At 38.3% G+C, this 17,680-nt stretch overlaps 1 protein-coding gene across 2 annotated transcripts in view; it reads left to right on the forward strand.

Annotated features, from left to right (window-relative positions):
* LOC139754516 (bifunctional purine biosynthesis protein ATIC) overlaps positions 1–17,680 on the forward strand; it is a 36,158-nt gene that overhangs the window by 6,403 nt on the left and 12,075 nt on the right. The window contains exons 5-10 of one of the 2 annotated variants that reach the window (XM_071671806.1): positions 647–822; positions 1,900–2,067; positions 2,314–2,462; positions 2,568–2,657; positions 15,322–15,450; positions 15,679–15,845. In XM_071671806.1, coding sequence (XP_071527907.1) covers positions 647–822; positions 1,900–2,067; positions 2,314–2,462; positions 2,568–2,657; positions 15,322–15,450; positions 15,679–15,845 — 879 coding nt within the window. Of the gene's footprint in view, positions 1–646; positions 823–1,899; positions 2,068–2,306; positions 2,463–2,567; positions 2,658–15,321; positions 15,451–15,678; positions 15,846–17,680 lie in introns of both variants that reach the window. The other variant, XM_071671808.1, reaches the window with a different exon arrangement.

Below are 17,680 nucleotides of genomic sequence, written 5' to 3' on the forward strand. Positions count from 1 at the left end.
CAAGTAAAGTGAAGTCATTGTTTGAAATAGTTGTGCTCAATGGCAAAGTAGTATCAAAATATATTCCTGCTTGAAACTCGCAGAAACTCATCCAAATCATGACTGCTGGCTATTTTGGTCTAAGCTTATACAGTTGCTTGAGATTAGTGTTTTATCTTACAACAGCTTTCTGAGCAGCTGTAGAACTGTGAAATTTGTATTTCATTACAATCTGCTCCAGTTGTAAATTTTTTTGAATTTCTTTTAATTGCTGTGTGATTTTCTCTGAATTGAAATCTTAAATGTTAGTCTAACTTTGACCCCCCAACCTGTTTCCCTTCTCCTCTAGAGAGTTTGTGTCTGGAGCAAATGACTGAACATAGAAGACTCTCATGTGTAAAATATGAATGCAACTTAATTTTGCTCTTAGCCTCTAAAGTTCTTATTATACTTAAACATATTCATGAAAGCATCACTTTCATTTTATGTTAATATGCTGCTTGAATTTTTTTTATTATCCCTCTACAGTAGATGATTTTTTTTGCACATGTGCATTTGTAATCATAAAGAGCCTTTTATCTGATTTAACACATCCTTAAAATCAGAGATACACAGAATGGGGCACATGGAATTGCATAATTTATACATGCACTTCATGTATTCTCAGGCAAGAGCTGGCTCTAAAGGCTTTCACCCATACTGCTGAATATGATCACCACATCAGTGACTATTTTAGGAAGACATACTCAGCTGGGGTGTCTCAACTGACTCTCCGCTATGGTATGAACCCACACCAGAAGCCTGCACAGGTCTTTACCCAGGACTCCAAACTTCCTTTAACTGGTAAGGATTGATGTGGAGCAATATAGAGGGTACATAATGCTTAAAAATTTTATTGCCCTTCATATTTATTATCTCTACTTTTGATGTCTAGTATAACTAATACATGCTTAGTATGATGTCTAGTATAGCTAATACATGCTTATTATGACTGAAAAGGAAATTGAGAAACTATCTTACGGGAATAATGAGTGGATGTACCTGTGTAGAATGGTACAGGATATTCGAAGTGGGACTAGGAATGTGGCCAAGAGTTAGGTGTTTGTAACTGAAAGTGAAATTTACTTTGAAAGAAGCTGAATGATGGAATGGCTTTCAAGGCTTAAGTTGTAGGCAATAGAGAGACAGTATATGAAAATATAGAGATGCATGATTGTATTATTTTGACAGTTGATGAAGTGGGGAATACCTTTCATTTGGCAGTTGGGGCATCTTATCCATACCCACTCTTTTCCCTTTGGTTAGATTATGTACATATTGTACATGTGAATGAAGTTTGGCATTTAAAAATTGATTGATGCAATAATTTTGAGCTGATGATTAGCTCCCATTAACTCATATAAATACTTATTTTTTTTTTTTATTCAAATTCTGTGCTCATGTGATTGCTTGGAAATCAGTAGATACTAACATACCTAAACCTCTTAATTATATATGTCTGTGAAGGATTTCAGAACAGGTTCAGCACATAAAGATGGTGATTGTGTGGTAGGCAGGAAACATCCCTGGTCTGCTGTTATAGAGTGAAAAGTATGAAATGTGTAACAAGGGCTAGTTAAGAAGTGGCATTATCAAATACAATTACAGTGTAGAAAGTGTCAAAAATATTTGAAAATTAAGCATAGGGTAAGTACAAATGACTTCTGGTGAACTTTGTGGTAGATTCTTGATTTTTGCTTAACTGGGTGTGTGGCTCTGTTTTTATTCTGCACATTTAAAAGATTGTGCTGGTTGAAGCAAATATTTCAATTCGGCATTTGTTACAAAGTTTGTGATTTTTTTAGGGAGAATAGAGGAAAAAAATTGCAAATGACTTTGAAAAATTTATGAGGTAATGTTTACTAAGATCTACTTTTTCAGTTGTCAATGGGTCACCTGGTTTCATAAATTTGTGTGATGCCCTCAATGGTTGGCAGCTAGTGCGTGAGCTCAAAGCTGCTCTTGACCTGCCTGCTGCCACCTCCTTCAAGCATGTTTCCCCTGCTGGTGCTGCTGTAGCTGTTCCTCTCAATGAAACTGAGGCAAGTCGTTGGAAATAAAAAAATACAAACAACAGGCAGTTTTTGTGCTTTTTTAAAAAAAAAATTCTCTGGTATTTTTCAGTTGAGATTATAAACAAACTAGTACAAACTAGTACACTATATGCACAAATAAAGTGTTAGATTATCTTCTTTCTTGGATATTGGTGTTACCTTAAGTATCAGACAGATGTTAAAAAAAAGTTGCAATGACCTAGCACTTTCCTTGACACTTTTCTTTTGGACCAGGCAAAAGTATACATGGTAGAGGACCTGGGGCACCTAACACCCTTAGCCACAGCTTATGCTCGGGCCAGGGGAGCAGACCGCATGTCATCCTTTGGGGACTTTGTGGCTCTTTCTGATGAATGTGATATCATGACTGCTCGAATAATCTCCAGAGAAGTAAGTTTTTCTTTTTACCAAGACTTTTTTCATTAGATTTTTAGTGGTATATCTGTTGCCCATGGTACTGTACATGTGATATATCACACATTATCATCTCTGCAGGTGTCTGATGGAGTCGTAGCTCCAGGATATAGTGCTGAAGCCTTAGAACTCCTTAAGAAAAAGAAAAATGGGAACTATTGTATCCTACAGGTATGTGGTATACTTGGCAGTTTTGTTTTATTCTGTTTTAGATTTCTTCAGTCAAGAATATGGATTAAGATAATAGGAACTTGAAAAGCATCCATACAAATGGAAATTTGAAAAGCATGCATACACTGTTAGGGTACCTAAAACAAAGTACCTGATGAAGTGGTCCCTCGCCAGCTCTCCAAGTCATGTGAATCTATGTAGAATGTGTTTTTATTTATGATAATGATTGCAATTTGAACAATACCTTGGATGAAGAACTGCGATGACATGGCTATATTGGCTTTTTTTCACTATACCAGCCCTGAATAATGAAAAATGAAATATAGGTTTAAGGCAAAATTTATATAAATTTTTGCTCTTCATTATTACCATAGTGTGTATGAATGCTTCGGTGAAAATATTTTCTAGTGCATTTAACTAGGATTTACAAACTCCTTTATGAGATAAAACTCGGGTGACATCTGAGGTTTCCAGTTATCTCCACAAGGAAAGGTTTAACAACTTTAATGTTCTGTGCAAGATTTTTTGGACGCTAGCATTTAGGTGAATAAGCTTGAGTGTATCAGAGGTAGGTGCTTACTAGAACAACATTAATGCTGTCCAGCAATATCATAGATTACTTAATTTGCAGCATCAAAGAATTATCATTGCTTTCTGATTTGTCTCAATTTAAGAATATCTAGACAATTTAGTTTATGGTTACATTTCCAAGCACAGCTTTGTGTCCTACACATTCATGCTGACCTGTTGCCCTTTCACATACTTGAGTAAACAAGTGGCATTGATAGCTTGTGTTAATTATATTTCATATTTCTTCTATCTTTGAACTAGGTAAGACAACAGATTCCTTCATGCTTTTTCTTAGCTTAAAAACAAACATTTTGATTTGTAAATTGGTAACTGTTTTATTCCACGTCATAGTTCTTTACATGAGCTGACACTTGCATCTTTCAAGAATCTAAGATTGTTTGAATATTGGTTTTCTTTATAACCAATTTTCTTTGACACGTGAAGTTTTCATGGAAGATGGTTGTGATACTTGGAAATAAAACAGAATCCATTTGTGACAAATTCCCACCATTCCATAATCACAGTTGTCATGTATAGCATGGCAAACGTGTTAGGACCATATTGTCTGTCAGTCATCCATTATTTTGTACCACACTTACACTTCTAACATAGCTTTGATCTTAACTTGGCAAATCTAAATCATATACAGTTGTTTCTTGGTATCTAAGGCAGTTATGTTTGATTTCAACCTGGCACATTGTCTTGCCCCTTTTGAGCACCAACTGGGGCCGAGGGGAGTTTTGCTACTTTCCGAAGGATTGGAAACATTTAACTATGACACAGTTATGTAGGTTTTAGTGTATTTAATGGAAGAGGTTGACCCTTTTTGGCACACCTGCCTTTTTTTGTCTTAAACGTCTTGGCTTTAATCAAATTCTTTGCAAAAAGAAAGAAGGAAAAAAATAGAATTGACTAGCATAAGACCTATAACTCTTCTGTATGAGTTGTGCACCTTATAAAAAGTTTTGTCCTGGAATATAAACTTGGTCATAACTTAAAATTCTAAAATCAGATACTCGTGAAACTTTTTTTTACCATTATTTTGTGGCATCTTTAGAATCGAATGGTATAAAACCCCTAACTTTAGTTTGAAATTTGCTCAAGGTATGCCCCATATAAAAAAGTTTGACCTGGTTTACAGATTTTAAGAAAATTTCACCTTAGCCATGGGACTTACTACTGATATTTTTTATAGTTTTCTAATTGTATTTTTACCCATTATTTTGCCTTAATATTTATACTGCAGTGCAGATAATGAAACACCTTTCTAATCCAATATACTATATGCGACTTTGAACTTAGTATCCTTCCGGACAGTTGAAATTTTTCATTATTAGATTTACTACATAAGATATGGCAATAAAAACTCCAGGATTTTTTTCCATAGAATAAATTCCAAGTTCTGTAGTATATATCTGTGAACAAATGTGTACATTTAGTTTCAAAAGATAATACATTTCTTGGCCCATTTCAGTTATCAGAGGTCTCTTGCTGTCACATCTAATATTTTTTGTGTATTGTGCATGGAGGGTAATAGGAAAATGTTTGACTCATGATCTAACTGTTCGGCATGGTTAGCTGTATTTTGTACATAGCCTCTTGTTGGCTTTCTTAACAAGTGCTGAGTTTTGTAAATGTCACCTTCTGAGTTAGAATGAATGTGCCTAATTAACCTTTGAAGAACATCGCTTTGAACTTTGGTTTAAACATTACTCGACAAAAAAAAATTCAAATAGTGTACATCTATTCTGATAACACACACACTTTTATTAAGACTACTGCATTATAAGTAGCACATGACAACACAAATACTTGTATTAAGACTACCATATCAATAGCATATTTCCATCAATTAAGAAATAAACTGTATGTCTGTTACCTCACATTACAGTTATTCATTTTTTAAGCCATTAACTGTATGCAAATAACTAATTGAAATTAAGGTAATGAAGAACCATTTTTATGAAATGGCATCAGTTATTTGACTCTTAGCTTACCAAATTATTAAATGTGGAAAGATCTCACTTTTGAACACGGGGCCCACTCTTACATCAAACTGTGTTACTCCAGGGGCGAATCTTGCTGTCAGAGAAGCTTGCTGGCTTAGAACTGAGTGGATGGCTTGAGGGACGAATTTGGGTGCCGAGTTTGTGGCATTTAAGAATAAATGAAGATGTTCTTTGTTGATGTGCTGTGTTGTGAAGTGTGGAAAATCTTGATATTTTGACCATTTTTCTTAATGCATTTGTAAGGACTGGACTCTGAAGAACGTAAAAGGTAGGATGTAGGGCCTGTAAAAGTATCTTGTACGTCATCATGAGGAAGAGTGCAAAATTGTTCTTCACCTGAGATAGTGCAATTTGAAATGCCAGTAGTGGTAGGTAAGCAGCAACAAAAATTGCAATTAAATGACAGCTAATTTGAATGCACTTTTGGCGAACAGGATGCATACCAAATTGTGGGTTGCCACTGGATATCGGTTGTGGGTGAGAGCTAGAATGGTCGTGATTGCTTTGTCCTGCCCTAGGAGTTGGGAAAACAAAATTAGATCTCTCTTCATCCTCTGAATCGTTTGCAGCAACCAATCCAGATATTGTGCATGCAGTAGCCAGGGTATTCATTCGTACAGCTTGTTGCTCACGGCTTAACTTCTGGTGTGTTGTGCTTTGTTTACTGGATTGTGCTGACAAGTCTGGACACTGGGCATCTTCGACATCCTTTAAGGGAAAAAATTTCCTTCCTTTGGAAATTTCTTGTACAGGATCAAAAATGCACCCCCATTTATTTTTAGGTGACATGAAAGTGGAAATGTTGGCACTCTGAGCATTCTCTACTCTAGTATGTGTTGTAAAGTTTAATGGAACTTTCAGAGGAAGCAAAGAGTCTTGAATCATGATTTCCTTGGTGGTGTTCTTAGTTTGTTCGGTGTTGTTAAAAGTTGTCTTATTGAAATTGTTTGCATCATTCTTAAAAGTAGGACTAGGAAGGAAATTATTGTCATTCTTAATCCATGCCAATGTTTTGACTACATGGTCATCAGGAGCAGAAGCCATGTTAATTATTGTTGTCTGATGCTTCCTTATCACTGGATTTGTGTTATAATAATTTTCCACCGCATTAGGCAGTGAAATAGCTGCAGTCAGTAGTTTACCAGAGTTTGTATCTGTGTTTTGTGGAATTTGCTCTTGCATATCTAAAGGTTCAATTACTTCGTATAAATGCTCACTTTCCAAGTCAGATTCACAGCATTTATAGTCATGCATGACATTTGTTGGTCCTTTGAAAATGCTTTCCTTTTGATCTGTATCCGTCAAGTGAAAGTCCAGAAAAGTTTCAGCAGTGACAAGAACTTTGTCCAAACACAGATCACTGGAAGGGGAAATTTTCTTTTGTGTATCCAAGATCCTTGGATCACGGGAAGGATGTTGTGAAATGTGATCAGAACGCAGTTTCTTGTAAATGTCACCTTTTTTTTTAGTAGGTAGTCTTTCTCGTGTGGAATTGTTTGAGGACCTTGATTTAAGGCCTTCATTCCTTCTAGTTTCATACATGGTTCCATCCTCCAGAATAGATGCATTCTTTTGGAAAGTTTTGTTTGTGTTGCAGTTAAGTATACTAGTGGAAATATTTTGATATTCCTTTGGTGTGTTCACATATGAAGTGAAATTGTCTTGAACTCTGAGGGACTTCAAAGTCTGATCTTTTATCTGATCTGCTTGGGCATGTAAACTAGACATGGACCCTCTATGACGGTGGGAGTAAATGGACTTTTTCTTGATTTTCCTTACAATAAGGTAATTCAATAGAAATGTGATAAGCAAGCCAACACTGACTGAGACACTGGTAAAAGGGAGTGTTTTATGGAAGATGGCAGTAATGTAGTCAAGTCTGCAGGTTATGTTCATATTGCTTGTGTCTTGAAGCACAAAGCCAGATGTAATACCAAAGCCGCTGATCCACAGCCCTAGTACAGTGAAACATATGGCTATTCTCTCCCAAGAACGGATTTCACTGAAGTTGTAGAACTGCCACCATCTCACAGCACAAAGACTGGCAATGCTGCCCACGGACACGTACATGGTGAGGACTACAGCTGCTGTCATCAGGGTGCACGCCTCCAGTGGCAGGGCGTTGGGCTTCAGAATACAAAGAATAACAACAGGCACAGTAAATATACTAGCTATGAGATCTGAGGCAGCCAGACTTATATACAGGGAGAAGAATGTCTTGCGTAAGTAGTTGCGAATGAGTATTGTGGCCAGGATGAGAGAATTTGTTACGATGGAGACAAAGAGAAGGATCACTAGAATGGAGATGACTACAGAGGAGAGAATGTAGTGCAGTATTCCATTATGTTGTAATTCGGACATGTCCTTGCTGGAGTTCAAATGAGAGTAATTTCCATAATTCTCTTTTAAATATGGAGTCGATGTTAATAGTAGGTGAATGGAAGAATAATTAGCTGAAGTGTTATTGGTGGGCAGAGACCAAGGTTCTTTGCTGGTGTGAAACTGGGAATAAAGATCTTTCAAGAAGTTTACAGTAGTGTCTGCCCAGTCTATGCCATTCATATTAAATGTGGTACTAATGCTCAAGTCTTCGTCTGTAACTAATGTTTGATTCGCCCTCCAAGACCATGTGGAAAACTCTCCTTCGGACATGTTTGTTTCTAGTTGGTCGACTTCGGTGTTTGGCTCTGGGTATTCGAAGAGGGTATCATAATCCCACAGCCAGGGGATGAGTGGATGGTTAGTGGTGTGATCAAAATTGTTAATTTCAGTCTCCTGGTTTGTAACGTGGTTATTTAATTGTGAACTTGTCCGTTTCAAATTTAAATCGAAATGTGTTGTGGATGTTGATAAACTAGGTGTTTGGGTGAAATGCACACGAGTGGGTTGTGCTGTTGGCTTTGCACCCAGCCAAATCCACCGGTCATTGACGTTACCAATATTCATTTTGTATATTTGTTCCAGCCGATATTTCCTTGATGTCTGGAATATTCAGTGCTGAGACAGGTATTGAGCTTTGTCTCGGATATTAAAGTCCTTAGCGCCCAGCGTTGAATACACCCATGGATTAAAGATTGACCCATGGAGCACCGATGATGTCCCAGGCCTTCGGCGTTGTTAGGGTTGACCGCATTGCTGGAGCGTGATCAGAGCTCCTGTGGCACTTATCAAAACCCCACGAGAGTCAATTGATACAGCTAAAATTGTATTTAGTATGGCAGCACCATTCACCGTATATTTGCCTTGTAATCTGTACGGTAACAATTTAAGCACAGAATTTCAGAAACAGAGGGTGAACCTAATGTACCAGCTTTCATGAGATACCCACTTCAAAAAGCAGATACAAAAAAATTTGCTTTATGTTTTTTTTGCATATTTATCCTGGGGTACTCGCAGTGTAAAAGTTATTTGATTTTTCAGTAGTAGTAACATCTTTTTTTGTGCCATTGTTCAAGCACAAGTGCTAAGAAACTTGGACGCAGTAGATTGTAATTTACTTAACCATTAGTTCAGTTATCAAAGTTTCATGTAATTTGTCCATTTGATATGCTTTATTTTTTATTTTATGCTTTACTTATTGGAAACACGTTTCTAGTACAGTAATACTGTTCAACATTTGATAAACAGTGGTTTTCCATGACCCTGTGTTCTTCCGAAATTAGAAGGTAATATGGCTTTAGGAGGCTAGTTTTACTAGGGAGCCGAGCGTGTGATTCCTCTCAGGAAGTTGGGCTACACACTGTCAGGAGAGGCAGGAAGCACACTGGTCGGTCAGAAAATCTTAGTGTGGCGGCGGCTGAGTCACGCGCACCCTGGCGGCGCCGGTTGAGGTCCAGTGTTACGTAAGCTGCTTGCAAGTACCGGTTTAGAGGCTGGACTTAACAAGCTGCGTGATCTTATGAAAGTATGAGGCAGTTGTAGATGATGATTCCTTGGATGAATAAAAACGTAAGAATGTTACCGTGAAAATAAGGGGAACTAACTGATGCGTGAGTAAGGTATAGTTTCATAAGATAATGCAAGTCAGTGGAGTATTGTGTGCCTAGAAACGGCCGAGATATGCAAATATGTAGTTGCGCTTCATAAAGTTGGTTTACAAAGAATTTTATTTTAAGTGTATCATAAGTATATATAAAGCAATGAAACTAGTGATGAGATTCAGGGTGTGGACTGATAGACCCTTAAGTTGGTGATATTTACGCAAGGATTTTACTCTATATGTGAAAATGGCTTATTTTTGCAGTTTTCATTTTCTGTATGGAAGAGATTTACCATAAATGACATCCTCAACCCTTGCTAATTACCGGTTTTTTGGCTGTTCATATGCACACTTTCCTAGCCTCGGCAGTCTCCCTCAGATTTTATATTTTTGTCATTGTGATTCTGATTTACGCCACGTGAAGTTACGTCACATGAGTAGAGTTGCTTGTATAAGGAAGGTTGCCGTTGTGTGAGGCAGTTAGGGCAAAGTGAATGGACGACGTGTTTGTCCAAGGTATACACGAAAACCAGTTAACCGTTCGGCGTGAGAAAGCTGGAGTAGCTTCATGAGAATCTGGACGTCAGACATTGTTGTATAGGTGACGCTTTAGGTACTTCGCCCTATTCTACGTTTTATATTTGCTTTATTACCCCAAGACTCCTTTCAGAAAGGGTTCTGGTAATATCACAAGACCCATTTTCCAGGGGCCCCTAAGGTTGTGGTACATTCGATAGCAAGGACAGGATGGACTTGACAAGCAGTCAGCAAATTCTTAGATCGCTTGCATTACTGTGATTCTACGGCAGTCGTTCAAATATATATATATATATATATATATATATATATATATATATATATATATATAATTTTCTTTCATACGTATTCGCCATTTCCCACGTTAGCGAGGTAGCGTTAAGAACAGAGGACTGAGCCGTAGAGGGAATATCCTCACTTGGCCCCCTTCTCTGTTCCTTTTGGAAAATTAAAAACGGGAGGAGAGGATTTCCGGCCCCCGCTCCCTCTCCTTTTAGTCGAAAGAATGGCCCAACGCACCCACATGCCTATGTATATACATAACGCCCACACACGCACGTATACATACCTATACATTTCAACGTATACATATACAGAGAAGGAGGCCAGGTGAGGATGTTCTCTCAAAGGCCCAGTCTTCTGTTCTTATCACTACCTCGCTAACACGGGAAATGGCGAATAGTATGAATATATATATATATATATATATATATATATATATATATATATATATATATATATATATTTTTTTTTTTTTTTTTTCTTTTAAACTGTTCGCCATTTCCCGCGTTAGCGAGGTAGCGTTAAGAACAGAGGACTGGGCCTTTTTTGGAATATCCTCACCTGGCCCCCTCTGTTCCTTCTTTTGGAAAATGAAAAAAAAAACGAGAGGGGAGGATTTCCAGCCCCCCGCTCCCTATATATATATATATATATATATATATATATATATATATATATATATATATATATATATATATTATATATATATATATATATATATATATATATATATATATATATATATATATATATATATAATCATTAAGGAATTATTGGATTCCACTTGCCAGTGCTTACACCACATGCAAGGAGACACCTTTGGTGGGCCTGCATCATTGCCAAAGGAGGGAAAGGAATAATCTTGCTTAGCACCTTTTTGCTCCAAAAGAATAAATAATTTTCCTGCTGTAGCATAAACCTTCTGGAGCCTAATAATAATAATAATAATAATAATAATGATGAATAATAATGAAAATAATAGCAATAGAAATGATAGTAGTCATTATTACTCTTACATCATTATCACAATCATTATTATCAATTATCACAACCTCGGGACCCCTTTCATGGTGCTACTTCTGTATAAAGGCTGCAATCAATACTATACAAGATGGTCTCATTAAAAGTGATACGGTCCTTTAGGAGAATGTACTTTTTTCTTCTGCTGACATTGATGCAGCCTTATCAAAGATGACTTCCTGCTTGAACTGTAAACACATACAAGCAGAATTCAGTAACAATGTGTGTATGTGTGGTATATAAATATATTCTCATATATCATCATATAACCTCATGACTCCCTATCAAGAGAGAGGGGGGCCAGGTGGGGATGTTCCCTCAGGGGCCCAGTCCTCTGTTCTTGATGCTGCCTCGCTAATGTGGGAGGTGGCGAATAGTATGAAAGAAAGAAAAAAAAGAAACACATATATCCATATAGGTGTTATTTGGACTTGTCTGCATGAGGTTATATTATAAGTGAAAAGTCACCTTTGGGGAGACTATATTATCATCAGTTGGAAGAGAATGCAGTCCCAGTAAAGAACTTCAAATGAATCCATCTTTTCCTTGCAGCCGAGTGTAGTGCAGCTCAAGTGCTGCAGAAGCTCCTTGATAGGGAGTCATGAGGTTATATATATATATATATATATATATATATATATATATATATATATATATATATATATATATATATATATATATATCCCTGGGGATAGGGGAGTAAGAATACTTCCCACGTATTCCCTGCGTGTCGTAGAAGAAATCCTCCCCTCTCGTTTTTTTTTTTTTTTTTTTTTTTTTTTTTTTTTTTTTTTTTTTTTCAAAAGAAGGAACAGAGAAGGGGGCCAGGAGATGATATTCCCTCAAAGGCCCAATCCCCTGTTCTTAACGCTACCTCGCTATCGCGGGAAATGGCGAATAGTATGAAATATATATATATATATATATATATATATATATATATAGACGTAGGTTCAAATATCCCTCCGCTGTAGGGGAATTTGTTAGGATTAACTCCCCCCCACAATTCTTCCTTGATAGTGATGATGGTGCTCCGTCTATTGGATTTATGCAGCAACGCGATGAGTGCCTGACGTGTCACATGTGGCTAACGGTATGGGTGCTTGTAACGTGGGTCTCATACGGCGGATTGTGTATATAGAGTATTGGTCGTATGAGGAAGATGGGATGAACATTTGAGGTGGGCACAGGTGTATCGGACAGTTGAGGTGAATGAGTGGGTGAGATGCAGGTCTGCTGTGATAGCCAGGAAGGCTTACCATGGGAGATACTACATCGGGGGGAAGTAATCCCTTACACCAGGGAGAATCCCCTCTCCCCACCACCACGCCCTGGTTTCCCTTGTTTTGAGATGTAACCATGACAACCTATCACGATGTCAAGAGGTGGCAAGTTGTATTTATGTACGGGTCAATATCGTGCAGCATGACTTTGATTGGCAGTTAATCTGTACATTGAGAGGGTACCTTGCCCATCTTGAGTCGTATTACAAATGTATGCATTTATTTATGGACACATTTACAACTTTTACAAAGCAGAAGCAAGTATATAGTGGCATATAAGTATCTACTAGCCTTCTATTGTTTTACTTTCAGTGGGACGTAAAGGCAAAGCAATTTGATTTGGTCAAGTGAGCTGCTGAGGTCATGGAGTGGCTTGACAAATTTACTTGGGTTGGGTCAGTTGCGAAGGCTTACAGGGGTCGATTTGGTGCTGGGGTTTGTATGTGGTGACTTTCTGTTGGCTAGTTGGTGTACTTTGGAGATGTTCGGAATTGCTTAGGATGAGTTATGTGGTTGACTTTCTTCACTTTCTTTTTTGTTGTTAAGATATGTTTGTTTAAGGGGTATTAGAGGCATGATTTACTTGTGATTGATTAATTGCCAAGGTTTCGGTTAATTAATGAGGATTGTTGTGTTGGAATAGTTGTGTATGAGTGCTTGCAAGTCTGTGATTGAGGTTTGTTTGAGAAGGCCTAGTTGCTGAAGTTTGAAAATGTTGGGTGAGTGACAGGTTTGCTTTAGATATGATGGATGTTGAGATTTATTTCGGATAGGTGTTGAGATTCATGCGAGATGGATGGATTCTGATGTTCACCTAGGATGGGAGGGATTCTGAGATTCACCTGGGATGGGACAGGTATTAAGGTTTACCCGAGAAGGGATGGGTGGTAAGATTCACCAAGGATGGGATGAGTTTTGAGTCTCTTAGAATGGAATGGTTCTTGAGGTTCATCTGTGATGTGATAGGTGTTAAGGTTTACTTATGGATGGAGAGGGTTTTAAGGTTCACTTGTTTACTTATGGATGGAGAGGGTTTTAAGGTTCACTTGGAATAGGATGGGTGCTTAGGTTCACATGGCATGTAATTCGTATTAAGGTTCACCTGGGATGTGATTAGTATAAAGGTTCACCAGATGGATGATGAGGTTCATCTGGGTTGGGATGGGTGTTGAGGTTCACCTGGGCAGGAATGGATGCTTTTTAAATACTATGGATGTTAATGCTCCCACAGAATGGGATGGTTGGTGAGATACATCAAGGATGGGATGGGTGCTGTGATTCATTAATAAGGTTTGGTTTATTGGTTGAAGGGTAGGATTTGGTGGGAGTAAGTGATGTTTTGGCAGGGAGATGGCCAAGATTCAGTTGACTTTGATGTAAATTTTTGGAGCAGGGAAACACAAGCATTATAACTTTTGGAGTTGGGAAGATTTTAGTCAGTTTTGTCGTGTAGGAGAAATTTTTAGCAAGTAAGTTTTGTCCTTTAAGTGGGATATTGCGATTTAGTTTTGGATGGGGTGTATTTGCTTAGGATAAAGTGACTACCTCTGTGCTACAAGAATATCTTGTAGATTGTTACTGGACCACTTTGTGTGAACAGGGCTAGCATGAAGTTCATGCCTGCATCTGGTAATGGTGGAGCAAGCAAGGACTTGGAAATCCATGTAGCGACTTTGGATAGACTTGATAGGTAATGTGATTGACTAACAAGCCCAGACTGGCACAGGACCATAGTTAGTAGCAGGGCAAAGGTAACTTGGACCCTGAGTGGCTTTGTACATTGTTTGGGATCCTGTGATATGTATCCTGGACAGAGAGAAGGAAGAATGTGGAAGAAAAACTGCAAGTTTCAGCTACAGTTGCGTATATCTTTTGTATTATAATATTGAATAAATCATAACCAGTTTATCCTTGCACTAGCAAACAGGTGTCAAGATAGCATAATGTCTAGAGAATGGTGTACACAGGTTAGGTGTTTGGGAAATGGGTTGCAATGTTTGTTTAACCCCAGCATTATGACAGTGATCATTGAACTTTGCTGGTAGGTTCAGATATGATTTCTAATGAAAGGGGTTCCAGACTTGTTTTATAAAAAGTTGTTGTAAATTTGACTTGGAGGTTCAAGAGCAAGTAGTTAGTAGTTGGTAGGCAATCACTAATCAAGGAGGTATATTAATGGTACTACCCACCTGGGCATCAGGAGGTTCATTCATGGCTGCATAGTGAGCCTTTGACCCCAGTAGCTGTCTTTTCTTTCTTCTTCACCCACAGAAGTACTGCTGGCATTCTGTCCTCAAATATACAGTCTCTCCTTGTCACACATATCACTTCACAAACACTTATCTCACACGGATTAGGATGTGGGGGATGCTCTTGCATTTGTAACTTGGTGGTGATGGGAATGGATGAAGGCAGTAAGTATGGATATGTACTTGTGCATGTATGTGTATATATATATTTATGTATACATTGAAATTTGTATGTATGTATACATGCGTGTTTGGGCATTTATGTATATACATGTGTATATGGGTGTATTGGGCCATTCCTCGTCTGTTTCCTTGCATTACCTCACCAATGCGGGAGATGTCAGTTAAGTATAATGAAATTAGAATATATGATTATTATTATAATTTTTTTTTTTTTTTTTTTTTTTTTTTTTTTTTTTTGGCCGCTGTCTCCCGCGTTATTTCTTTCATTCATACTATTCGCCATTTCCCGCATTAGCGAGGTAGCGTTAAGGACAGAGGAGTGGGCCTTTGAGGGAATATCCTCACCTGGCCCCCTTCTTTGTTCCTTTGGGGAGAAAATAAAAACAAAACAAGAGGGGAGGATTTCCAGCCCCCCGCTCCCTTCCCTTTTAGTCGCCTTCTATGACACGCAGGGAATACGTGGGAAGTATTCTTTCTCCCCTATCCCCAGGGATAAATTATTATTATTATTATTATTATTATTATTATTATTGATCATTTATATTTATACAGATGGACCCAGGGTATGAAGGTAGATCTCTGGAGACTCGTACCATCTTCGGCCTGACTCTAGAGCAGAAGAGAAATGATGCAGCCATTACCCCAGACCTACTGAAGAATATTGTGACAAAGAACAAGGAGGTATACATTAAATGTCATTTTTGTCCTATGATTAGGGTTTCATTTTACTCTGTGCCCTTACATTGTAATTTGGTATAATGTTTGAGATTTGAAATTCTAGTGATTGTAGAATGAAAATTTATCATAAGTACTTTCTCTAAATTGCAGACAATTATGCTTGTTTTTTTCATGAAAAAAGATAGTATTAGATGAACCTTGACTTATGTAGGTGATAAATTTTCTTTTCAGCTAAGCAAGGACTCTGTTCGTGACCTTATTGTTGCCACCATTGCAGTGAAGTATACACAGTCCAATTCTGTGTGCTATGCGAAATCTGGCCAAGTGATTGGTATTGGTGCAGGTCAGCAATCACGCATTCATTGCACTAGACTTGCAGGGGAGAAAACCAATAACTGGTGTGTATCACTGAGGCAGTATTAGTTAGATTAGACCAAGCATTATGTTGACCAACAAAACTTAACTTTTTTTTACAATGAACTCTTCATGTCCATGTGCAGATTAAAGGAGGACTGTAGGAGTGGCAGAGGATATATGGATCAGATATGTGCTTTGAAAATTCTGTATGATATATATACTGGAAGGAGGTGAATAAAGTGCATAAGACAAGGGAGCAAATGGGAACTTCAGTGAAGGGCACAAATGGGGAGGTGATAACAAGTAGTGGTGATGTGAGAAGGAGATGGAGTGAGTATTTTGAAGGTTTGTTGAATGTGTTTGATGATAGAGTGGCAGATATAGGGTGTTTTGGTCGAGGTGGTGTGCAGAGTGAGAGGGTTAGGGAAAATGATTTGGTAAACAGAGAAGAGGTAGTGAAAGCTTTGCGAAAGATGAAAGCCGGCAAGGCAGCAGGTTTGGATGGTATTGCAGTGGAATTTATTAAAAAAGGGGGTGACTGTATTATTGACTGGTTGGTAAGGTTATTTAATGTATGTATGACTCATGGTGAGGTGCCTGAGGATTGGCAGAATGCGTGCATAGTGCCATTGTACAAAGGCAAAGGGGATAAGAGTGAGTGCTCAAATTACAGAGGTATAAGTTTGTTGAGTATTCCTGGTAAATTATATGGGAGGGTATTGATTTAGAGGGTGAAGGCATGTACAGAGCATCAGATTGGGGAAGAGCAGTGTGGTTTCAGAAGTGGTAGAGGATGTGTGGATCAGGTGTTTGCTTTGAAGAATGTATGTGAGAAATACTTAGAAAAGCAGATGGATTTGTATGTAGCATTTATGGATCTGGAGAAGGCATATGATAGAGTTGATAGAGATGCTCTGTGGAAGGTATTAAGAATATATGGTGTGGGAGGAAAGTTGTTAGAAGCAGTGAAAAGTTTTTATCGAGGATGTAAGGCATGTGTATGTGTAGGAAGAGAGGAAAGTGATTGGTTCTCAGTGAATGTAGGTTTGCGGCAGGGGTGTGGGATGTCTCCATGGTTGTTTAATTTGTTTATGGATGGGGTTGTTAGTGAGGTGAATGCAAGAGTTTTGGAAAGAGGGGCAAGTATGAAGTCTGTTGGGGATGAGAGAGCTTGGAAAGTGAGTCAGTTGTTGTTCGCTGATGATACAGCGCTGGTGGCTGATTCATGTGAGAAACTGCAGAAGCTGGTGACTGAGTTTGGTAAAGTGTGTGAAAGAAGAAAGTTAAGAGTAAATGTGAATAAGAGCAAGGTAATTAGGTACAGTAGGGTTGAGGGTCAAGTCAACTGGGAGGTAAGTTTGAATGGAGAAAAACTGGAGGAAGTAAAGTGTTTTAGATATCTGGGAGTGGATCTGGAAGCGGATGGAACCATGGAAGCGGAAGTGGATCATTGGGTGGGGGAGGGGGCGAAAATTCTGGGAGCCTTGAAGAATGTGTGGAAGTCGAGAACATTATCTCGGAAAGCAAAAATGGGTATGTTTGAAGGAATAGTGGTCCCAACAATGTTGTATGGTTGCGAGGCGTGGGCTAAGGATAGAGTTGTGCGCAGGAGGATGGATGTGCTGGAAATGAGATGTTTGAGGACAATGTGTGGTGTGAGGTGGTTTGATCGAGTAAGTAATGTAAGGGTAAGAGAGATGTGTGGAAATAAAAAGAGCGTGGTTGAGAGAGCAGAAGAGGGTGTTTTGAAATGGTTTGGTCACATGGAGAGAATGAGTGAGGAAAGATTGACCAAGAGGATATATGTGTCGGAGGTGGAGGGAACGAGGAGAAGTGGGAGACCAAATTGGAGGTGGAAAGATGGAGTGAAAAAGAT

The sequence above is a fragment of the Panulirus ornatus genome, chromosome 17 (genome assembly GCF_036320965.1).
Source record: "Panulirus ornatus isolate Po-2019 chromosome 17, ASM3632096v1, whole genome shotgun sequence".
Taxonomy (NCBI): Eukaryota; Metazoa; Arthropoda; class Malacostraca; order Decapoda; family Palinuridae; genus Panulirus; species Panulirus ornatus.